We start from the raw sequence: 25,576 nt of genomic DNA, 5'->3' as shown, positions 1-25,576 counted from the left end.
TGTCCCTAAAATTTGGCTCACTCTAAATCAGTTGCAGAACCGGAACTTCAAAAGTAGATTTTCATCTAAAATGTTGCAGGCACAAATATCGAATTCAGATTGCTTCTAACAGGCTTCTCTGTTCATCAAGGCTAAGCTGCTGATTTCATGAGACAAAAATCCCTTATCTTTTAAATGAGCCAAAGGCAAAAGAATCCTTGCAGGTATGAGAGTGGAGCATTAAAAAACTGCATATCTGACTGTAACTATATTTATTCACTCATTTGACAGGTTCTCTGAATGTGCGAGACATGGTTAAACCAACACATTGGATTGTGTTAAGCTAAGTCTTACACAGAATAGACCCACTGAAATTAATGAACCTGAATTAACGTGTCTATTAACTTCAATGGGGGTGTTCTGACTAGCACTAGCATGGAATATCAGCCATTATATTGTAGAACAACATTTAAACTTTTTTAGAACAGCTATAGTCTTCTTTGTGATGAAAGGATAAAGTTGGCAACAAGTTAAAATGGCTCTATTTGGATGGGAATCTGATCAGGGTGGTCTTTAAAGCAATCTGAAATATTGGCTTCTGCATTTATGCTTGCTGATAGGGCCAGTGTAATGTAGTGGTTAGATATTGGACTAGGGACTGGAGACTTGGCCAAGATGTTCACTGGGTGACCCTCACAGAGGGTTATAACCCTCAGAGTTACTATGATAGAGAGGAACCATGTATGCTGCCTGGGCCTCCCTGTCTGGTTCTCTGTAACTTTGTTCTTTTTTCCCCCTTTACTGGTGGGTGGGCAGGTTAGCAAAAATTTTGTTAGGCTAGTAACTTGCGTAAATGCATTTGCAAGGCTGTATTCATTCTGGTATTCATGCACTGCTGCTCTTTTCTAGTGTTACTTTTTAGTCAGGCGCTTACCTGGATAGGGCTGAGGTGGGGCAGAGTGATGGCAAGGCTGAGCGGACTCATTGGTGGGACTGCAGGATTGCGTCTGCCAGTGCATCCATGCAGCCCCAACCTTGTTGCCACTCTGCTCCCCCAATCCCCATCCAGGTAAGTTACAGTGATGCCAGTGTCAGGAGAGCATTTCTGCATCTCTGTCCCACTGCCCTGGCCATGACTGTTTTTTGTGTTTTGTTGCGATTGTGCAATTTTAGTTGGTTATATTTTTAAAATCATAAAATAGTAGAGTTGGAAGGGGCCTATAAGGCCATCGAGTCCAACCCCCTGCTCCATGCAGGAATCCAAATCAAAGCATTCCCAACAGATGGCTGTCCAGCTGCCTCTTGAATGCCTCCAGTGTCAGAGAGCCCACTACCTCTCTAGGTAATTGGTCCCACTGTCGTATGGCTCCATGGTTACTAGACCATCATGAGGGTCTCATTAGAGACAGAAATGTGGGATGTAAATATTTCAGCAACAAATGAAGGCAGACATACCTCATTGAGACCTTCTGTTTCACAGAATGTCTGAGAGAAAAGAAGGCACGTCATTGTATTCTCTTTCTTGGTGAATAATATGAAGTCTTTCCCTATACGCATGGACCCTCTATAGTAAAGATACAGGAAAAGACCATTTTTAGAACAGCTCAATGATCTTGTAATATAGGCAGTAACTATTACATATATGAAATGAGTGTTATTACTGTCTTTTGGGGACAGGAAGGAATGTTTCACCAGCTAGAGAGGTGATGTCTTCCCTGTTGGAATGTATGAGGTTCAACTCCAACTTGTGGGTTGAGACTGCATGGGGTTAAAAAGGGTAGCTAGAGAGGAGACCTCTTGGTTGCTAGGCTATACCTGTCCCTTTGATCTCCTGCTGTCTCTTCCTTCCTGCTAGACTGATATGCAAAGGATGTTGATCCCAGTTCCTTCCCTCCTTCCCAGTCTTCTTCTTCCTCTCCAGAGGGGAGCAGACATTTTTCCTTGTCTCTCCCTCTCCTCCAGCATGAGGGCGAGCACTGGGCTCAGTGCTTGCTGCTCCAATTTAGCTAGTTAGCTAGATATAGGTCTCTTTTCTATCAAACATGTACTTCCAGAATAAAGTAATTTCTTATTTTAAAGCTTAAAGACTCTGTCTGACTAATTTGCAGGGAATGTAGAATCTTAGGAAAGATTCAAACACACACACACAAGCTCGCTCAATACTCTCCGTTCTGCAATGCAACTCTGCAGGGTCCTACAGGACATTGGGCCCAGCGTCCTATATTCCCTTCCTTCTGGCACCATGTAGGACAATCATTGTCCTTCAAATACATTTGTTGTTGTTGTTGTTATGTGCCTTCAAGTCGATTATGACTTATGGCGACCCTATGAATCAGTGACCTCCAAGAGCATCTGTCATGAACCACCCTGTTCTGATCTTGTTAGTTCAGGTCTGTGGCTTCCTTTATGGAATCAATCCATCTCGTTTGGCCTTCCTCTTTTTCTGCTCCCTTCTGTTTTTCCCAGCATTATGGTCTTTTCTAGTGAATCAGGTCTTCTCATGATGTGTCCGAAGATGATAACCTCAGTTTCATCATTTTAGCTTCTAGTGGTAGTTCTGGTTTAATTTGTTCTAACACCCAATTAATTGTCTTTTTCACAGTCTATCGTATGCGCAAAGTTCTCCACCAACACCACATTTCATATGAGTTGATTTTTCTCTTATTCACTTTTTTCACTGTCCAACTTTCACATCCATACATAGAGATCGGGAATACCATGGTCTGAATGATCCTGACTTTAGTGTTCAATGATACATCTTTGCATTTGAGGACCTCTTCTAGTTCTCTCATAGCTGTCCTCCCCAGTCCTAGCCTTCTTCTAATTTCTAGACTATTGTCTCCATTTTGGTCAATGACTTTGCCAAAGTATTGATAGTCCTTGACAAGTTCAATGTCCTCATTGTCAACTTTAAAGTTACATAAATCTTCTGCTGTCATCACTTTAGTCTTCTTGACGTTCAGCTGTAGTCCTGTTTTTGTGCTTTCTGCTAGTAGTATGGTATCGTCTGCACATCTTAAATTATTGATATTTCTCCCTCCAATTTTCACACCTCCTTCATCTTGGTCCAATCCCAGTTTCCATATGACATGTTCTCTGTATAAATTAAACAAATAGGGTGATAAAATACACCCGTTTTCACCATATCCTGTCCTTACAGTAGCTTGTTGTCCAGAGTATAGGTTGCGTATCAGAACAGTCAGATGCTGTGGCACTCCATTTATTTTAAAGATTCCATAGTTTTTCATGATCTACACAATCAAAGGCTTTGCTTTAATCTATAAAGGACAGGGTGATTTTCTTCTGAGTTCCCTGGTCCTTTCCATTATCCAACGTATGTCTGCAATATGATATCTGGTACCTCTTCCCTTTCTAAATCCAGCTTGGCATCTGGCATTTCTCGCTCTGTATATGGTAAGAGCTTTTGTTGTAGAATCTTGAGCATTACTTTACTTGCATGGGATATTAAGGCAATAGTTTGATAATTACTGCATTCCCTGGGATCCCCTTTCTTTGGAACTGGGATGTATATCGAACGCTTCCAGTCTGTGGGCCATGGGTTTATTTTCCATATTCTCAGTATTTTGTAGTAACTCTATTGGTATGCCATCTGTTCCTGGTGATTTGTTTCTTTCAAGTACTTTAAGAACAGCTTCCAACGCACATTCTAAAACTTCTGCTTCTTCATCATATGGTTCCTCCGTGAATGAATCTGTCATCCTTGCATCTCTTTTATAGAGTTCTTCAGTGTATTTCTTCCATCTTCCTTTTATTTTATCTCCGTCAGTCAGTGTGTTCCCCTGTTGATTATTTAACATCCCTACTCTTGGTTTAAATTTCCCTTTAATTACTCTAATCTTTTGGAATAGGGCTCTTGTTCAACCTTTTTTTTGGTCCTATTTTTATACAGTAACTATTGTAATAGTCCCTGCGTACTGGTCACCATATTATTGCATTTAGGGTTCTAACCGTGTTTCTATCTCCTTTTGCTTTTCTTCACTCTTTAACCATTTAAAGTGTTTTGTTAATCATCCAATGAGAAGTTTCTTTCTTTTTAACTAGAGGTATGGTGTAGTGGTTAAGGTGTTGGACTATGACCTGGAAGACCAGGGTTCGAATCCCCACAGCCATGAAGCTCACTGGGTGACCTTGGGTCAGTCACTGCCTCTCAGCCTCAGAGGAAGGCAATGGTAAACCCCCTCTGAATACCGCTTACCATGAAAACCCTATTCTTAGAGTCACCATAAGTCGGAATCAACTTGAAGGCAGTCCATTTCCATTTCCATTATCTTTTTGCATTCTTCCCTAATAATCTCTCTGCTTCAATCCATAGTTCTTTTGGTTCTCTGTCAACTAAGTTTAAAGCATCAAATCTGTTCCTTATTTGATCTTTATATTCTTCTGGGATGTTATTTAAATTGTATTTTGGCATTATGATTGCTTTATTCCTCTTCTCTAGCTTTACTCTGATTTTCGATATTACCAGTTCATGATCTGTACTGTAGTCTGCTCCTGGTCTTGTTTTCTCATAAAGTATGGAACTTCTCCATCTTCTGCTACCAATTATATAATGAATTTGATTCATATAGCTGAACTATAGTGGAATAGAAACAGCACTGATCACAACAGGACAGAAATCGCTGCTTCCTTATATCCCTAGCTTCAGTCAAACTATTGATTGGGGATGGTTATAGGGACAAAGGCACTTATGTGTTACAACAGCCACAATGGCTATCAGTCTGTTTCCAAGCAAAACTGAAAGTGCTGGTTATGGCCTACACAACCCTATGCCTGGGTTGTGGAACCTGTGGCCCTTTAGATGCTGTTGGACTACAACGTCCAACATCCCTAATCATTGCCTTTGAAATATATTATTCTCCCAAATGAGTCTGCCAAGAAATGGCCTACTTGGAAGCTTCTTCCTAAGAGAGGCCCATCTTATGGTCTGCTATAAACTTCTGGCAAGGAAAGACATTTTTATTCAGATAAGGCTTTGGCCCATAAGCTGGCTTGTTATGCTGTTATATACATGGTAAAATTGGTTCAATTAGTCTTTACTGATGTTAATAATTTGTTTTACCTGCCTTTTAATGCTTTTTACGTTGTATTTTATTGCTCTCTTATTGCATTTTATTATTTTATTTGTGATTTATTTGCTTGCCGCTTTCAGCACTGTTTGGTGCTCAAGGCAGGATGCAAATTTAATCATAATAGTATTTTGACAGTTTTTGTAACTCTCATTTGTGTTTGTCTTGATGTAAACCACCATGTCATTTTTTTTATGAAAAGGAGTACACAAAAATGCAAAACTAAGCAGATATATCCTCCCACAAATAAAGCATAACAAACCATCTTTATGGTCACGATTGGGAAACAGGTTTCCATTAAGCACAAAGTGAGTAATTCAGAACCTTCTTTGTCATTAAAGGGGAGCGTATTTGAATTTCACAGACATCCACAACAACCTGAGCTAGACAAACAAAATATACAAAACACTTACGATTTAAGCCCATTGCCGTAGCGTCCAATCATCTTAGGCTTGGTCCACTTAGAAGATCTTCCAAAGTACACAAGATCTGTAGCTTCTCCTGAAATAGATTTGTCATTAGGTTTCCCTTTGGAGCCCTCATTAAAATTCAGTCATTATGGTAAAGGAATTCAACATGTATATAGCAATTAAGTATTCAAAGTGTTTCATATATCTTATAATCTTTTATTCTTTATATTGGAGTGGAGAACCTGTGGCCCTCCAGATGTTGTTTGACTCCAACTCCCATCAGCTGCAGCCAGCATGGCCAATCATTAGGATGATGGGAGTTGTTGTTTAGCAACATCTGGAGGACTGCAGATTTACGACTGGTGCTTTGCAACAACCTTTTAAGGTCCCTTTAAGGTAGATAATTATTGTCCCCATAGTGCACATTGCGGGCTGAGGCGAGAGACTGTGGCTTGCCTAAGATTGCCTATCAAGCTTATGGCAAAGGTGAGATTCAAACCCAAGATTTGCTGATTCAAAACTCCTACAGCTTGGTTTGTTGTAGCTCACCTCTAACAAGGTACTTATAAATGGATGTGTCAAAAACAAGGAAACTGTACTGAAGACTGGACTAATACCTGTGGAACACTACTTCTTTCCAGTTCCAAAGTACATTCGGTTTAAGCAAATTGTTACAATGTGGAGTGCTCCTGTTTAGTGTTCAAGCCAGCCAGTCATGCCATTCCGCAGAATGTTCTTATTCCATTTCCTCTTTTCTCCTGGTTTTCCATGTTAGCTCCCCATACACTGAGCATTCAGTGATCACTGAACATGCTCAGTCCTCATGGTCTGGTTTTGTTTTGCTGGGGATGGGCATGGGACAGTTGCCCCTTATCTCCCCTTCCCCAATACTTTTTCTACTTCTGCAAATCTAGGGGTTTCTCAAACATACTGATACCTCCCTCTTGTTTCTCAGTAACTGAGTTTTTGGTTACACAGTTGTCATAATTCAGTGCTTTGTTTTGCTATTATTATATATGATGATCATAGCAAAAATGTGGCAGACTCAGGCTAATCACTTTTTAACCCCCCCTTCTTTCATTGTTAAGATAACTGCCAGAGGAGGTAAAAAGAACAAACTATTAGAGCAGTCTTGTACGCTTCTTGACCACAAAGCCAGAATTGAGTCCACTAGCTACTATAGGTATGGCTGTTACACTAGCGTCCTGCCTATGATCTGGTTGGCCACTGTGATAACAGAACAAGGCATTTTTAAGCAATAGTTATGTGTCTAAATGGATATCCAGTCCTAGCTTCTGGACACACAGTGGACACAAATGGCCACATAAAATGTAATCAAGACCCTAGTAAACAAATCTGGATTGGAAGCACTGAAATAATGACTATAGAGGTATGAAATTTTAGTGACATTGAATAGAAACAGTAGAACACAGGGGCACATTACACAAAATTTCTTAGGGTTATTACAACCAGTCTTTGTGAAAAAAGTTTTAACAAAAGTTTTCTCCCTGTACACTGTGATGTCTGGTTCTCTGTAACTTTGTTCTCCCCCCCCCCTTTACTGGTGAATGGGCAGGTTAGCAAGAATTTTGTTAGGCTAGTAACTTGTGTGAATGCATTTGCAAGGTTGTATTCATTCCGTTTTTTTATATATATATATAATTTAACCACCATCACCATAATCCAAATGTCAGGATTTGTATATGGTACAGTGGCTTCCACATGCAAGCCATTTGAATGAAAAAATGGGCACCCAGTAACAATTCCTTTAAAAATGCCCTATAACAGAATGATGGACTACGTTGGCTTTTGGCTGGATCCAGCAGGATCCTTTTGATGTTCTTACAACAAATCACTAAGGATTTGATTTTAGAAACCTTGTTTTCTTCTGAATGCCCAGGACTACAAAAACAGGAGTTGTGTTGCCAAATTTGGGGGCAGTGTTCAACTTAGCAGGTCAGAAGTGAGCAAACTCCTCCCAACGTGTCTCGTAATTACCTTGGTTTTTTCCAAGCTTTCAAAACTACAATTCCGGTTAATTGCGTAGTTCTGCCCTTGAGTGAAGATTTTTTTCTGCACACGAATTGCCAGTGCAGGGGGTGGGGTTGATCCAGATCAGGGGTGTGTGTTAAGGGACTGTAACCCTTTGGCTCTCCACTGTGGTCCCAATCTGGATTGGGGCCTCATGCTTGTGTTATATAATTGCAATTTGCATTGCAAAATAAAACAAGTCTCCATGAAATGAATGGGGACTTTTCTGCAAATTGTAGGTATCAGGAAGGGGAAGACTGATGCAGGGATAAAGTGTACAAAGCCCCTTACCCCCATGCTAGGGTCTTGATCTCGATTGCCTCCTCTCCTGCACTGGAATTGGTGGTGGTGGTGGTGGGAAACACTGCACTCAACACACTGCACTCAGTTAAAGGTCTCATGCACTTTGGCCCTCCCAAAAAAACTCATGATGTCCCTGAGAATTATTAGCAAAGGCTCAGAAAGACTGAGGGAGTAGGAGCCCAATTTTCTCCACCAGTCTCCCCCACCCTTCTCAAGCAAACTTTCCCTTGGAATAGGAAAGAACCAGTGGCAGACTACCACTGACAGTAGAGCCTGGTAATTAAGATTTAGATGCTCAGAAATGTTCTTTCCTGCGGGGATGAATCAGAAGCTTCAATGATGCCACAGATCAATGAACTGAGCTGGGAAGCATTGTAAACTATAATTCTTAAGCACCCTGGCAGCAAATGAAAGGATACTCTGTCCCGAGTATGTTCAGTGTTCAGATCATAAAGATAAGGTCCAAAAATCCTCTCTTGTCACTGTTGGAATGTATGAGGTTCAACTCCAACTTGGTGGGTTGAGGCTGCATGGGGTTAATAAGGGTAGCTAGAGAGCTAGATCTCTTGCTGGTTGAGGCTATACCTATCCCTTTGATCCTGTCGTCTCTCTCCTTCCTGCTAGGCTGATAAGCAAAGGAATGTTGATCCCATTTCCTTCCTGTCTTTCTCTGTGTTCTCTTTCTCTTGAGAGGGGAGCAGACATCTTCTCTTTGTCTCTCCTTTCAACCAGGATGAGGGCGAGTACTGGGACCAGTGCTCATTGCTCCAGCATAGCCAGTTAGCTACATATAGAACTCTTTCCTATCAAGCATGTACTTCCAGAATAAAGTAGTTGTTTCTTATTTTAAAGCTTAAAGTCTCTGTCTGACTAATTTGCAGGGAAGGTAGAATCTTAGCAAAGATTCAAACACACACACACACAGCTCGCTCAATACTCTCCGTTCCGCAGCGCTAAGCAACTCTGCTACGCATCTCAGTAGGGAAATTCCAACAGTCACCAGCCACCTCCCTCTTCTACTTTTCCCAAGATGCGCAGAACAATTCCAACTATGGGAAGCCAGCGTAAACTAGGCCTGTGTAAGTTACCCCTATTCCAAATTCCATTGAGGAACAGGCTGCTCCTGGCTAAACCATCCTGAGCCTGGCAGAGAATAAGCCTTTAACATATAGTTTGACTTACACCACCCTTTTCGCCAGTATTAACTTCTGTTGAGTTACTGTCATGTGACCAAGCTGACAGACGTTTGGATGAGGCACGTCTCTTCTGCCCTGTTCTTGTCCCTCTCCTGGAACATCCCACTTTCAGGACTTATCCTGGACTCGATTCAGCTATCTTTGGCTGAGCAGGCTGAACCCTGGCTCAGCCAGGATGGAGGAATTCAGCTGGCATAACTCAGACTCAGCCGGAGAGCTGCCTATTCTATTGCTCCCTGGGAGAGAGAGAGTGGAGGACTGGTGGGAACAAGTAATTGACAAAGAGTCTATTATGGTCTGGAATTTGGGCTCAGCTTGTAATGACACCAGAATTACTCTACTCTCACAATTCAGAAATTTACAAGCATCACTAGTCACAAGCTATTCAGGCAGATATTAAAAGTGAACAAGGAAAAGCTGCAATTATCAGTGGGTAAACATAACATCTGAACTGTGTGCCCTGATTCTGGCATAAACATGCTGTATTATTACCTGAACAAAACTCATGTTCAGCACTACAGCAACAATTTGATGGAACAACATGAGCACTTTCCTCAACTGACGTTCAGAAAACATTTTTACCCCACCCCCCAAACTCATGAAAATGGTTGATATGGCATACAGTACAGGAAATATCTGTTATAAAATTGAATGATGGTTCCTGGATCTGCAGTATACAGCAACTTCAGTTGAGTGGCTTTGACGGATGTGGCTTCTCCTATTCCTGTCAACGGATGTGGTTTTAAAGTGTGCACTATGTGACTACATGCACTATTGCTATAAGATTTATTGCTGATCCACTGTGATTTTTATAGTTGAATTGCATATTTTGACACAGAGCACCTACTCTCCCCTTGCACTTTGTGTGTGGTGGTACCTCTCACACTTAACGATGATGGCATAAGAAAGAGTGCAAAAATGTTAACATCCAAACAGGGGTGATCTGGAGGTGATAGGATAAAGAGAAATGTGGGAGATTCAAAAGCAGTTTAAGAATCCCTTATGTGAAATACCGTGAGTTGCTTCAACAAGGCAATGCCTAATCTTTCTTCTTACCACCAAAGAGAACAAAGAGTCTTGTGGCACATTGAAAACTAACATACTCATTATAGCGCAAGCTTTCATAGATCAGAGTCCATTTCACTGGATGCATAAAGTGGTATCCTGAGGTAGCTGGTGTATATACACTATTGCGCACCACCCCAATCTCTGAGCGGTGAGAGATTTCCAGGGGCCCCTGCGCTTAACCAGGTCTTTGGTTTTCTTGGAAAGAAGGCAGCGGAGACTGTGGTGTCTTTATGAAATATGGTTTATTTATTTACACACATTCCAACCTGATGGAAGGGTGCAAACCATCAGCAGTCCAATAGATCTTTCTTTTCCATCAGGCTTACAGGAGGTACCCTAAAGCCATGGTGCAGGGAGCCAGCCTCTCTGCCTGCTTCCAGTTCCTAGCCTTTCCTCAGACTCAACTCAAAACACAAGCCTCCCCTTGGCCTCAGGAAGGGGGGAGGCTCTCCTGAAGAGTTTCATTAACAATAGGCTCTCCCTGCCTCATTTGCCAGTGTACAGGCCCATTAACTCACCTGGCCACTCTATTAGACTAACAAAGGGAGATCTGGCCAGCAGAGTAGATTTCTTACCCCCAGGTGCAGGGTTCAAGATCAGAAGCTGGAAGGGGACTCATAGAAATCATCCATCTCAACCCCAAACCCATAACAATACACATGGGTGAAGAGAGTGAAAAATGCAAGTTGTGAGGTCAGAAAGAAAACAAACAAAAACAGACTAAGGCTTAAATGTATGTAGAATTACAGTAATCATTCACAAAGCAGTGTTGATGAAAACAGAAACATCCTGACACTAGTAAGCTAAAATTAACACCTGTAGTGGAATAAAGACTCATCTTGATTCAGGTCACAGATGACAGAACTGAACTTCTTGACAAGTTGTAATGCAGTGGTTTCATGCTGGAGTCTCCCTTTGAAGTTGCTTTGTTCAAGAGTGGCCACTTTAAGGTCAGTAACAGTGTGCCCTGGGAGACAGAAACATTCTCCCGTTGGTTTCTGAGTACTGCTCTTACTGGTGTCAGATTTATGTCCATATATTGTTTTGCGTACAGGCTAGCCCGTTTATCCTATGTAGAATGCAGAAGAGCATTGCTAGCAAAGAATATCATGTTGGAGGATGAGCAATTAAACAGATCTCTGATGTTGTGGCTGACATTATTAGGTTCTGATAAATGCGCTGCCTAAATAGATATGGGGACACTACTGAATCTCTACAGAGTGAAGTAGGGGTGGATATTTAAAGTTCAGCATGGCTGGGCAAGAGGAGATGCCCCATTCGTCTCCTCATAACTAGAAACTATCCCAATTTTAAAAGTATATGCAGGGGACAGAAAAAAATGCCTCCCTCCCTTTCATGCCTACCCAAGCTGTTCGTGAAATCTCCTCCCTCCAGTCACATCCACACCATACATTTAAAACACACAGCTTTCCCTCAAGAATCCTGGGAATTGTAGTTTAATTGTCACAAAGCTATAATTCCCAACACCCTTAACAAGCTACATTTTCCCAGGATTCTTTGGGGGAATCCTTGTGCTTTAAATGTACTTTAAATTTACGGTGTGGATGTGACCTACAGTGATTCAGCACAACTCAAATTAGGCCACAGTACTGTCACAACTAATCACACCCATGAGAGAAACAAACTGTTAAAACTTTTAGCTCTAGCTTGGAGTGTCTGTCTGGCAGAGCCTTAAATAGAATTGCCATCTCCTCATCCTCAGTCCATGAGGCTAAAAATACCAGCCTCCACCTTGTTTGCAGCTGCTTCAAGTGGCATTTTACATAACGAACAGGACTCACCTGCTGATTCCATTGCAAGTACAAAGTTGCCTTCTTCCTTTTGCAGTGAAAGTTTGCATGCCAAGTTTCAAAGAATTAATTTGGCACAGCGGGGATTCTAAGAACACCTGAGGTGCTCATTCTGGGAACAGTCTATTTAAAGCACTGGTTAACCTACGCTGCAGGAGGCGGACCGCTGTGTTATCTTCTTGGCACCAACTCCAAGCAGCCATGATCCCTTCTTACTGATTAAGCTGTTTGTACTTCACACCAAAGGAGGGGAAAATGTTCCCTCCTGACAAAAGGAAGCCACCAGAGGAATCAAAAGAGTACTGAGATTATTTACTTTCAATGAGTGGGGAAAAAAATCCCACAAAAAACTAAAACAATGAATGGTGCAAAGAATTACACAGCCCTGGGATTTAGGGCAGGCCAACCTGGATTTTTATTGCTTGTGGATGCAAACTACTACCATCTTATAACCCCTTGTTTATGAGATTTGCACTGGCTGTCAATCTGTTACCAGGCCAAGTTCAAGATTTTAGTACTAACATACAAGGCCATACACAGGTCAGGATCAGGTTACTTGAGAGGCCGCCTTATCTCCTATATACCCAGCAGGTCACTGTATTCTGCAGGAGAGTTTCTCCTTTAAGTCTCAAAAATATCAGAAGCCTGCTTGATAATAACTCAGAGCAGGGCTTTCAGTGTGACTGCCCCTGTTTTGTGGAACAACATCCCTGTTGAGACAAACAGGTGTTCACTATCTGTACTTTCAGGTAATAACTGAAGACTTTTTTTTTGTTTCAGCAAGTGATTACAAGTTCTCTGCCTTAAGTTTTCTTCCTCTGAGAAAGAGGTTTCCATTTTTCTGCCTCATTTTGGTTGGTTTTGAGCTTACCTTACAGTTGCAAAGCGGCCAAGGGTGATTGTGTTTTTTTCTTTCCACTAAACATTCCTCCAGCACACTGTAGTGTCCTGGGCTGGCTGCGCTTCCTAATCTGAAAAAGCATCATGGGAGGAGCTACCTCATAGCAACTTCCCCTGGGCGTTGATTATGTGGGCACCCTGAAAGGCTACGGAGTGCAGACCACTGCTGCGATGATTTGCAGAAGGAAATACAGGATACTCACAAACATCCCTCAGCCACCTCAAACGTGAAGGAAGCACAATAAAAACCCTGCACTCCACCATAATTTCATTAAAAAATTCTCTCCCCTTGAATATTTTTGAATATATTTTCTTTTCTCATTGACAGAGAATGGTTGAAACAACACATAATAAAGTATCAGCTGAAGCCTAGTTATACTAGAAATTGCCCAACTGATCTTGCGCAGTCCTGCATAGCTCAAAAGGATACAAATACATCAATAAAAATTGTTCTATATGACTAATGTAAACTGATTTGGATGTTTCTAACCAATAATGGCATATATAATATCAGGGAGAGTACAGATTAAGCCCCTTAGATAAAATGATACACATTAGTTTGTATAATGTCTGGACATTACAAGATAGAGCTGATACCAGGGTTTGTTGCATGGCTTGGTTCCTTCAGGTATATGGGTCTTTGGGTCTTTATTGATATGAAAGTGTTGAGAATGATAATTTATTAGTATTTCTTGCATTTATAACCTACCTTTCTCCCAAGCCAGAATACACATTGTATTGTATAACCAAAATGGGTTATCCCCCATTTTATTTTCACAACAATCCTTGGAAATAGGCTAAACAGTGTGACTGACCCAGTGAGTTTCATGGCGGCATGGTATTTGAATGTGGCTCTCCTGAGTCCTAGTTTGACATTCTAATCAATGCTTACAAGCATCCTCACATTCAATGAAATGAATACAGGAATGTTAACTTACGAGGAGTCATGCCACATCCATCATCCAAAAAGCACAACATAAATCCTCCTTGCAGGCTCTCGTTATTTACTGCAAAACAAAGCATGGAAAAAAGGAACTTACAGATAGCTCTTAATAAATGTTGGGAAACCATACATTGGAAAGATTAGTAAGTAACATTCGCATTTATAAAGCTAGTATGTGGTCTTCATGTTCTAGTTTTTGTATGAAAGGGTTTTTTTTTTTTAAAGGGAGAACATTCAAGCAACATGATCTCCCTCCTGCAATCTTAAGTAACAGAAGTCTTATTCAGGCTGCAATACTACTGAGTGTCATGAGTCCCATAGAGAACTCCTGGAAGTGGGCAAGAGGAGAAGGAGGCATGGGATCTTGCAGAGGGCCCTCATGAGCTGCATGAGGGGGCTGACACCGGAGAAGACTTCAGTAGTGTGGCCACCCCTGAGCTGTTGCTGGCTGTTGTAGAGATGGGGCTGGCTGATGAGCTTCGGCCCACCACACTTCCAGAGTCTGTCAGCCCTCCTAAGCCATCCCCGGCTCCACCTCCAGAGAGGTAGGCAGAGAGCCTTCAGAAGACCTGGCCAATGTGTCTCCTCACCCGTCAGCAAGGATGTGCTGGCAGTTGTGCAGGAGCAAACAGACTGGGGCTCCTCCCCCAACCAAACAACAAAGTGCCCGATTGCTTGTCCAGTCCCGATCTCAGAGACAGTTCCCACTGAAGTAGTGAGCCTGCCTCGCCCCTATTTAAGTGGTCCCAGGGGGCGTGTTAGGTTGCTGCGACAACATCTTCGCTTAAGTTGCCATGCCTAGTAATCTCTTGTAATGTCACAGACACCCGTGTTATCTGAAAGCTGGTCTACAAATTGCTCTAGTGTTAACTTTTGCATTAAACATAATGGAGAAAAGTAGACCAGTGATTTTGAGTCTGGTTCCAATGGGGTAGGCCAGGTCACTGAGAGTAATCCCTATTTAGGATGGTGTTGTCAATTGTTAACTTGGGTATAAATGAACTTGTAGGTTGAGCTAATTCAGGTTGTGCCAATGGCCTCTGCCCGTTCTCTATGTTTTTCTACTGTACCATTTGCACAGAGCTATATACACACAACCACAGTCCTCAAGAATTTGTTGGACTCCAACACCCAATAGCATCAGCCAGCATAGCCAACAGTCAGGGATGATGGAAGTTGTAGTCCAACAACATATGGAGGGCCACAGATTCTCTATCCCTGATATAAATTAGAATAAGCTCCTGTACATTTGATCTGGCACCCTGTGAAATGTAGGGTCCTCAATCACACGCACTGGAGCCTTCATAGCAAGTACACAAATAGAATGTGTGATGCCAAAAGATTTGTGACACCTGGTAAATGTTTTTTTTAAAGCCATACCCACTTTTACACTTCAGCCACTTCCACTTATAACATGTGCCCCTGCCCCGAGGGTTGACGATGAATCAATGTGGCCCTTGGTCAGAAAAAGCTGAACCACCCTTGGTATACAAAAACCTAAGGAGATTGGGGCCAGGGCCAGCAGTGTCACCCCAATCAGCCCCCTCCACACATAAACCCGCACCCTAATGAACAATTGAATATTGCTGGCTTCTGGCAGCATGTGCATCATGTCAGTCCTGACTGTGGGTTCCAGCTCCAAGTTGCCTATAATTCTGTAATTTTAAAATATCCAATAGACTAGTAGGGTATATATTCAGTCATCCTGGGCTCCTTCTGGGAAAAAGGGTGGGATAACAACAACAACAACACAACTAAGTGGCCATTGCAGTCAGCAGGAGAGCTTCAAGTTCCAAAGATCTCTGAAGCCCACTCCACAGTAACTCAGAGCAGGGTTTTTAGTGTGGCTGCTCCTGTTCTGTGGCTTGGTGTGTTTTTTTAATCTATATTGTTTTAAGCTATTTTTACTGCACTTTGCACATCGAGACATATGTGTGGACGGCAATAAATGAATAATCCTTATGTAGCCAAAACAGCACCTTCCAAGATGGAGGTATCAGCAGATGGGGGGGGGGGACTCCAATGTTTGCAGAAGCACAGGCAATCTTTATATTTTAAAAAATAGCCTAATGAGGAGGAAACAGCCAAATGGGAACTGAATACAGTAGGGCCCCACTCATAGTTCTGGACCCCCGCTGTAAAGCAAAAACCGCTGTAAAGCAGAACCCATTGAATAGAATGGTGCGCGATGCCCGAAAAACCGCTGTAAAAGTGGAACAAGCGCCATATGAGTGGGGCTTTAGTCTAATTGCGTCTAATTGAGACCGCTGCATTAGCAAAGCACTGTAAAGCAAAGCACTGTAAAATGGGGTCCTACTGTATGCTCAGTGAGCAAGGACAGCTAACTGTTGGAGGCTGAGGAATAGAAAACCGGGAAGGGAGGGAAACAGAATGAGTATAATATGACTGGCTGGCTGGCAAGGCGATCAGTGAGCACTCTCTACTAGGGATGGAAGGCTCTGTCAGTTTCAGTTCTCTCAGTTTCTCATTTTTCCAACCTTAAATTCAGTTCTCCACGTTTCTGAACCAATTTGCCATTTTATTGAAAAAAATGCCCACAAAAATTCTTCAGCATTTAGTGTGAATTTCTCTTAACAAGTTGTACCATTTTGACTAACATACAGTTTTGCATGCAATATCTCCTAAGACAATACGTTTTTGTATGCTATTTTCACATAATGGTTTGGCTTTATGATGATTTTGTGGTTTTATTTTTTATTTCATGTATGGTTTGTTTGTATGTACACTGCTTAGAAATGCAAGTGATTAAGCAGTACATAAATGTTTTAAATAAAATAAATAAATATATTCTTTTTATACGCATTTTCCCCTATACATTTTTGGAGACAGTTATTGGCTGGAGAACTCTATCACAAAATTTGGATAAGTGCAAATTTTGAAAGATACCTGTGTTTTGGTTCTCGTATTTAAGAGTATGAATCTGACTTTAAATGCAAACAGTCAAATCTCTCTCTCATCCCCTCTCTCCACTGCAACATTTTGTTGTCGGTCCCACTTGATAGCAAATAATTCCGTGACATTTTTAGTTGAAAGGGTGAACATACTTCCCTATTTTGATCCAGCTTACAAGCGATGCATCTGCTGGTGGTGTCATTTCAGGGCCTCTAATGGATGGACAGGTTTAGCAGGCAGATCTCATGCAGGTTTTCTCAGAAAGAATTCCGAGCAAACTGAATAGTGATTGCTTTCTAAGATTGCAGTGCAAGGCTTCAAGCTTATGCATGCTTCCTAGGCAGGCAGCAAGTTCCATTAAACTAAATAGGACTTAGTATTGCATAAACTTGCCGCAAGAGGTTCAGGCTGCAAGGGGACCCACTCAGATCAAGTGAACTCACAGTGTATCATTATGTAACATCTAAGCAGCCAATTAGGTAAGGCAATGAACATTGGAGGATTTGTATAATTAGCATGCATGGAATTAGGTCAGAGACATCATTTACTTACTTCTTTTAACAGGGATTCCTTTATAGAACTATATATGTGCCACTGGGCCTTTAACTATGTGGATAGATCCACTGGCACGCAAGACAGAAACATTAGACATTTTTTACCTGTACGTATGTCTCTATAGAATGGCTTTTCCAAAAGGTAAACATATTTACATCACAGCCATCTCAAATTTGCCAAAGGGTACATTTTGGCACGGCAACAAATATAAAACCTTTTGTAGAGCCATTTCTTCTAAACAAAATAGTTAATGCAATCAAGCAAAGAAGCATTTACACAGAACTCACCAGTGAATATGTCAAGTCTAGTAGCATCAGCATCTCTGAAAGTATTATTTAAAAATTTTTGAAAATATGAACACTATAAAAACAATAGTACAAGTATATAGTAAATTCATTCCAACAATTACTTAGTCTGTGTTGGCTGGAAACACAAAAACGCTATGCTCAAAACTGTACTTACTTAAATCACATGAAGTCACTTTAACATTAAGGTAAAATATTTTGTAATGGTGGTTTTGATTATACTGTATACCACCTCGGGCTCCCAACTAGAAGGGCAGCATAGAAATAAAACCCAATTAAAAATTGTAATGTAATACCAATTCACTTAAATATACTATCTGCATATGAAGATACAATAAAATAAAAACAAACCTTACTATATAAGTGAAAAAACTTTTTAAAAGAAAGTATTAGACTTTCAAAGTATTATTTTGCAAAGCAAGCAGTCTCAAATGTACTTTTTAAATATTAAGGCAATCCAAAGAAAAATGATGAAGCAATAATATGCAAGTTAATGCAAAATGCATCAATATACCATCCTAGGCCATGGTGCTAGCAGTGACAAGGTAAAAACCTTGTTCCATCAACAGTAGCCTGTGCTGGAAACTGAGGTCTCTGTGTCTAACATCCAAAGGGAGATTACAAGCCTAGAGAGGCGGCAGGAGAAGATGAATTTCACAAACTGATTTTAAATAACCAGTCACATGAGAAGCAAATCATTAAGAAAGTGGCTGCACAAGGAAGTGTGCAGGGGCCAGAGCAAAAACTCTGAGTGTTCCATTTGCCATTCTTTGGACCTCCCTAGAGAAGTCCAAGTGGAAGAGAACAGCTAAATGCAACACAGCTGTGGGTTGCCTGAGGCAGCTCCATCAACATTGGTGCCTGCCCATAAAAGCAAGCCTAGAGAGAGAGGCTAGGGTGATGTTAACAGGTTCTAAGAATGGTCTCTTATTATGAGACTTTGAAGGTGATCACTGTATTTGTTTGGTCCCTAGGTGAGAGCCAGAATCAAGTGGTGGGGGTCCTGGGTGAGAGCTAGAAGGCTGAGAGGAGCTGAATGGGGAGGTGTGTCAGAAGGAGAAGGAAACACTCTCAGTATGTATTTATTAGTAATTTGTATGAATGGTTTTTTGTGTACTTTTGTAAACATTGGTTGTTTTTCATTTTCTGCACACTACTTAAGTGATATTTAATATATTAAGTGATATAGAAATGGTCTAAATAAATAAGTTTCAAGTATCTCTGTGCTAGGTCAACTTCAATAGAACCCCAAAGGCCTAGTGGAGCCAATGGGCTATACAGTAGGGCCCTGCTTATACGGTGGGTTCTGTTCTGGACCCCTGCCGTAAAGCAGAAATCGCTGTAAGGTGGAACCCCATTGACTTTAATGGGGTGCATTGTGCAAAAATGCCACAAAAGCAGCTTTTAAAGAGGGGAGGAAAGCTGCCGCATTAATGCAGCGCTGGTAAGCGGAGCGCCAGTAAGCGGGGCCCTACTGTATCCAGTCTTTGCTATAGTTTCACTGCTCCTTTCTAGTGCCTGTGCTAGGTTGCATGTACAAGATACACTCAGTCTCTTTGGGAATTCTCTTTCTTCATGCATGCTGAGGAACTCCAGTGGCAGGTAGGCAGGCAGAGAGACAGACAGACAGACAGAGAACTCTGCTTCAGCATTCTGAAAGTTTGAAGCAGAGAAGTCTTATACTTGTGTCTTTTTTTAATAGCCTCCATAAGATGAAGGATGAACTTCTGAAACTGTGAGCCTCCTTTACCAGTGGAAGCTCACTGCACACTTTATAACCCTGTGTAATCATGTGGGGGGCAGACACCAGTGTAAGAGACTTCCCTACTTCAGAATTTCACTTTCCAACTCATTGAGGGTGGGAAATAAGGCGGGGAGGGGATGTGATATACAGAAGGTAGGGCTTGCTAACATACTCCAGACTGTCCCTCGCCCAATTTTTATTGTATAGAGAAATAAAACGCCTGTGTAGGGCTTCTCATCTGGTATGCACCCCTTTGAGGAAGTGAGAAATGAGTTCAGTGACACTGGCTGTCCAACAGCATTTCACAGGGAGTCCTGCATTTCATCACTCAGAATTAGTCATCTGATGGAGAAGCCTCTGGAGCAGGCTCACATCCCGTGGTGGGAAGGTTGTCTATCTCAAACAGATGGAGAAATGTGACAACTTGGTTCACTCAGTTTCTCATTTCTCTAATCTTAAATTCAGTTCTCCACATTTCTGCAGCAACTTGTGATTTTTTTAAAAAAAAATCCTTCAGCATTTTAGTGTGCATTTCTCCTAATAAACATTTTGTAGTTTTTTCTAATGTACAATTTTTGCAAGCAATTTCTCCTAATATGATGTAATTTTGTATGTTATTTTTACCTATATATTCATTTTCATGTAGAGTTTCCCCTAATACTGTACAGTAGCGCTCCACTCATACGGCGGATTATGTTCCAGACCCCTGCTGAAAAGTGAAAATCACCGGAAAGTAGGACACAGCCTGTACAGTACAGCTGATTGCATGCTCCAGCTGATTGCTGTCAGCTGGAGCTCCCCACGCTCCAGCTGATCAGCTTAGCTCAGGGAGCTCCAGCTGTTGCGCTTCAGCAGACAGCAATCAGCTGTAGCGCGGGGAGCTCCAGCCGCTTGGCTGTACTTGGCCCCTGAAGCTCCCTGCACTCCAGCTGCTGCGCTCTAGCAACAGAGATCAGCTGTAGTGCAGGGAGCTCCAGCTGCTTGGCCCCTGAAGCTCCCCGCGCTCCAGCTGATTGTGCACTACAGCTGATCAGTTGTAGCAAGCAATCAGCTGGAGTGCGGGGAACTCCAGCTGCTTGGCAGCGCTTGGCCCCTGAAGCTCCCTGTGCTACAGCTGATCGCCCTGCTGGCGCTGTATTAGCGAAACGCTGAAAAGCAGGGCCTGAAAAGCACGACCCTATTGTATAAGCATTTTTGTAAACATTCTTTGGTTGGGGAACTGCATCACAAAATTAGGATATGTGCAGATTTTCAAAGGATGATCGTGTTTTGGTTCTCATATTGTTTCGGAAAGTGCAAATTCAGCTTTAAATGCAAAGAATTTCTCTCCTATCCCTAATTCCAAGCAGCCTGCCAACGTGCAGGGTGGGTGGGGAGCTACAAACATCCTGTATAAGCAGTTTGAGGGAGAGCAACGATGTCATGATTGCAGAGGTCTGGCCCCTAAGCATCTTGATCTGTCTAACTCCAGCCTCCCAGGCTGAAGTAGGATGCTTTCAGATGGGCATTTACTGTGGGATCTGTGTTATTCATGCATGCATCTTTTGCTGTGTTCTGTCCACAGAATCTCTTTGGCATCAAAATCTCTCTGTATTTCCTCCCCCCGCCCTATTTAATCCAGGTTTATTCTTTCTAAGGAAAATTTGGGTGCTTCCAGAACTGTTGCTAATTTCGGGTGGGATTCAATCATATACTGGCAAATTCAGGTTGTGCAGTAACAGTTGACTGAGAAGTCTTGTGCAAAAATCTAAGACCAGACTTTCTGCGATAAGGGAAGTGAGAGGAAAATGTGGGATAACCCTGCTTTAATACAACACGTCTAACCTCCCTGCAAACAAATCAGGATGAATGTTCAATAAGCAGGTCATCTGGAAGTGCTTACTGATAAAAAACAACTTGTTGCCAATGACCTATTTTTAATACCTGAATGACCTGTTTATGACACTAAGGTCATCTAGAAGCACCAGTAGTTGAATATCACTGCCATAGAGGATAATTTTGTTTAGACAAGCCCAAATGTGAAGAAAAAAACATGTGGACAGAGAAATGAGCTTTTGTATAGTACACTGAATAAGACAGAGTATTCCAAAATCATTTCCTAATTTGAGAAAAATTTTAAATCTGACAGCTGTCTTCTTGTGTCAACAGAACAAAAGGTGTCTGTTCCCTGACTTTGCGTGATCTGCCCATGAAGCACACTCTCAAGCCACAACTATTGCAACCATTATAAAATCTTGCTCCTAAATGTAGTATTTACCGGGAATTGTCAATCAGTTCAGCAACGGCTCCGAAGAAAAAGTCATGTGTTGTGCTAGAAAGAAGCATTAAGGGAGTTTTAAAAGAGAAGCCAAAAATAGCAACAATTGAACACTTAAGTACTATTTTGCATGTGTGAGACAAATAAGTATCTCCTCCTCAAAATGTGGAAATACCCAACAGAGGGCGAGGGGAGAGACGATGCTTGAATGGGGGTTCCTTCTAGCTTGACACTTAAAACATAACTGATGTGTACACATGCGTAAGGCAAGAGCAATTCTTGTTCTTAAACAGGTTACATGATAGCAGAAGAATGTACTCCTTACACAGCCCAGTCCTATGGATGTTTGTTCAGAGTTTCAATGGGAGATTTACATCCGAGAAAGTGTCTTGCATTCTTAATCCAATATAACAAAGAGTCATAGGGCTCATACTCAGAACAATCCCATAGAATTCAGTGACTCTCAGATAACAAGTATAGGATTGTACAACAAGAGTGTTATTGTCAAGTCATTTTTATGTTATTAAGTATAGGTCACTGCAATGTAACAGATTTATGATGGCATAAGCATTTGTGGGCTACAGTTCACTTTGTCAATTGCATGAAGGCACATTTGCCAGTTCTGCTTTCTGGGCCATTACAAAATAAGTCTCCCCATGAGTGGAAAACTTGATTGCATAGGGTCCCCATTTGCAGAAAGGCTTGTAAGCACAAGTAGTTAGGTAGAGAGCAACTCCTTAGTGATCAAAAACTTTAGTCACAAAAACTAGTGCCAGCAGCCATGAAATATTAGAACTAAAATAGCAGGTCATTAGAAATAAACTCCAAATTAATCCAAGTAGGACAAGCATTTCTCATTTCCACAGCAAGTTTCAAGGATCCGGACGGAACACAGAAACAGAGAAAGCTGTCTTATACCGAGTACGACAACTGATCCATCGAGTTCAGTATTGTCTACACTGACTGGCAGTGACTCTTCAGGTTTCATGCAGGAGATATTCCCGACCCTACTAGGAGATGTGGGAGATTGAACCTGGGACCTTCTGTGTGCACAGCATGTGCTCTACGACTGCCTTATACAGCCTTTTCCTAAAGAAATAAAGTGTCTCAAATTAGACTCATTGCTAGGTACCAAAAAGTCCACATGGCACATGATCTGCATGGCACAAATTAGCTTAAACCTTGCACATGCTGATTTATATGTAAATATGCAAATTTAGGTCAAGTTTTGGGGGGAGGGCTGGTTCTTGCTATTAGGTTCTGAGCTATGGGTTGCAACAGTATTTGCCAGGCCCAGGACACTGTCCCTTTCCCATTTACAGTCTTTTGGCAAGAACTGCTACATAGTTATAGAACTGCATCAGAATTATTCTGAACAAATGAATTATTCTGAATGTTAGAAATTCATTTGATTAATGGAAAGTTTCTAAGTGACACTTTGTGGTCCATGGAAAAGGCTGAAGATGTAAACAGGAAGTAGCGTGTAGCTACAGGCAGCTATAAAACATCTAGGACCATTCTTTTGTAACACTATGATGTCCTGCATATAAATGCTACCAATGGGCAGAAGCCTTGTCTAGGGTGACATTATCTCAAACCAGCTAAACTATATATGACACATTAAGCTACATATGACACAAATCAGCATAGCCACCCTAGCTTGCCATATAAGAACGTAAGCCCCCTGCCGGATTAGGCCAATGACCCATCTAGTCTAGCATCCTGTTCTCCCAGTGACCAACCAGATGCTTACGGGAAGCTCACAAGAAGGGCACAAGCACAGGAGCACTCTCCCCTCCTGCGGTTTCCAGAAAATGGTATTCAGAAACATACTGCCTCTGGCTGCGGAGACAGAGCCTTGATTTGGATAATCAATAAATGGTCATCAACATCATTTTAGGGGCCTGCCATTCTCCAAGAGATATTTGTGGGATGAAGGACACCAACGTGTAGCCGTAAGATTTGATTTTAATTGATTCTATGAAGTGATGGCATGTGGGTTTTTTTATTATTCTGCTTGCTGGGAACTGCTCTTTGCTGTGGGAAAATAAATTCTTCACTGCTCTTTCTCTGCATGGGTGGTGTATATATTGAACAAGAACAAAGAGCCTTGTAGCTCCTTAAAAACTTATAGCAGAAGCTACAGCACAGAAAATTTACGAGTCATCTCATAACTACATAGTATAATAAATTTGTTAGTCTTTAAGGTGCTACAAGAGTCAGCGTTCTTACTGCAACACACTAAGAGTGCAAGCCTATATACATCGATGGAGAATTAAGCCCCACTGAATTCAACAGGGCTTGCTTCCGTGTGTGTGTGTGCGTGCATGTGTGGGGCATGCCACACCAAATTATTGGCACAAGAAGCCCACATCAGGGAATTCTGTTCACCACTGAGGCTGCTTCAGCCCTGATGTCTGCATGTATTTACTTGGGAATAAAATGCCAGCTCAGTGGGGCTTTCCTTCTCAGTAAATATGCTTGGACAGAGATCTGACCTTCCAGCTGTTGTTGGACTACAACTCTCACAATCCTTGATCACTGGGTGGGGTGGCTGGGTGCTGGAGCCTAACAATGGCAGCATGGCCACTGGTTCCCCACTGCTGGCCCACGATCTGGCTGCATGTTTCACCCAGGCTGCACCTTCCAATCTGCACACTCTTCCTAAGAGCCTGGGAGCTCAGTCCCCATGGTCTTACCTGGCCCTCTTGAGACCAGAGCCAGTCAGGAGGCAAGCACTAGCTGCAAGTCAGGGCCAAACCAACACACAGAGCTCCAAATAATCACCTCCCTCCTCAAACTGATGTGCATGGGATCTTTTTCATGTTAGGATAAGGCTAGTTCTTCCAGGCAAGAAAACAAGAATGCTTCCAGTGGATTGCTCCAGTAAAACAGTGGGGTAAGATGGTCAAGATTTTCTTGTCCCTCAAGAAAAAATTATTTATTTCCTTCCATCCTTCCTGCTCTTCCAAACAGTCAAAACTGTTTACAGAAAACAATTAAAAATACAACATACATTTAAAGCAATTTCCCCTCCCCGAGAATTCTGGGAACTGAGCTTGTTAGGGGTGCTGGGGACTGTAGCTCTGTGAGGGCTAAACTACAGTTCTCAGGATTCGGGGGCGGGCGAATGTGCTTTAAATGTATGGTGGTTGTCTAGGGCGCATCACAATCAATTTTCTTTTCTTTTTTTTCCCGAGCATCAGTAAGGCGTTGTCTGCTGTTTTTTTTTTAATGGTTTTTATTTTCCTTTTTTGGAATCCCCCTTTGTTCCTGTCTGGAACAAGTTTCCAGTGCCTAAACGTATTTCATTCCTGCTATTTAGACAGCGGAACACACTCCTCATATTGAAAAGCTGACCCCACCCCAAACAGTCGTCCCTGTCCTTCGCTTCCACACTGCTTTTCGTTCATCCTATTTAAAACAAAAAAACCAAATTTTGATCGGTTTGGAAGCATGTCCAGCAGTAGGAAATGGGAACGTTCTTTCTTTTTGCGGGAGGTGATGATGTCCCGCTCCCCACCCCAAGTTGCATTGCTGACCCGGCGTTGGTGAGCCCCCTCATGCAGATGCCTGCAAAAATAAGATTAAAAGGATGGGAAGGTGTGTGTCCCACTGACTCCCCCAGGCTTTCCCACTCACGAGTTTGCATGCAGATACTCCAGCCTCAACTCCGCCCTGCAAAGAGCCCTATAGCGAGCGGCTCCGGACATCACGGCGGGCCTGACGAGAACGGGCACCGCTCGGCGACGCCCAACCACAGTCACAGGGCGCCCCCTTATGGGCACTGTATCACGGAGCACCTCCTGGGCGGGGCCCAAATCAAGCCTTTGGAATCCGGTTGAGAGAGGCGAGGCGCTAAGGCCGCGGAGCCTGCCTTTCCCCCCAAGGCTCAAAACTAGCGGCAATCTCGTCCCCCAACTTGCAGAGGAAGTGGGCGGCGGTGGCGGCTGAAGGAACCGTCCGTGGGGAAAGCCAAGGAGACAGCAAAAGCTTTTTTTAAAAAAAAAAATCCCCAGTTTGGGCAAGCAGGGCGCTGGAAGAGGAGCTGGCTCTGGACAACAAAGCACAGTC

The 25,576-nt window shown here is 42.3% G+C and overlaps 1 protein-coding gene across 2 annotated transcripts in view; it reads right to left on the bottom strand.

Annotated features, from left to right (window-relative positions):
* MORC1 (MORC family CW-type zinc finger 1) overlaps positions 1 to 25,297 on the bottom strand; it is a 95,155-nt gene extending 69,858 nt beyond the window's left edge. For both annotated transcript variants that reach the window (XM_061628103.1, XM_061628104.1), the window contains exons 1-6: positions 25,145 to 25,297; positions 21,503 to 21,556; positions 17,484 to 17,518; positions 13,724 to 13,792; positions 5,480 to 5,567; positions 1,435 to 1,543 (exon numbers count right to left, since the gene is read on the bottom strand). In XM_061628103.1, the coding sequence (XP_061484087.1) occupies positions 1,435 to 1,543; positions 5,480 to 5,567; positions 13,724 to 13,792; positions 17,484 to 17,518; positions 21,503 to 21,556; positions 25,145 to 25,215 (426 nt within the window). In that variant the 5' untranslated portion in view covers positions 25,216 to 25,297. The remainder of the gene's footprint in view (positions 1 to 1,434; positions 1,544 to 5,479; positions 5,568 to 13,723; positions 13,793 to 17,483; positions 17,519 to 21,502; positions 21,557 to 25,144) is intronic.
* Between the last annotated feature and the right edge of the window lie 279 nt (positions 25,298 to 25,576).

This window comes from Rhineura floridana, chromosome 5 (assembly GCF_030035675.1).
Source record: "Rhineura floridana isolate rRhiFlo1 chromosome 5, rRhiFlo1.hap2, whole genome shotgun sequence".
Taxonomy (NCBI): domain Eukaryota; kingdom Metazoa; phylum Chordata; class Lepidosauria; order Squamata; family Rhineuridae; genus Rhineura; species Rhineura floridana.
The sequence above is the reverse complement of the archived record's forward strand: the minus strand, read 5'-3'. Positions and strand labels throughout refer to the sequence as shown.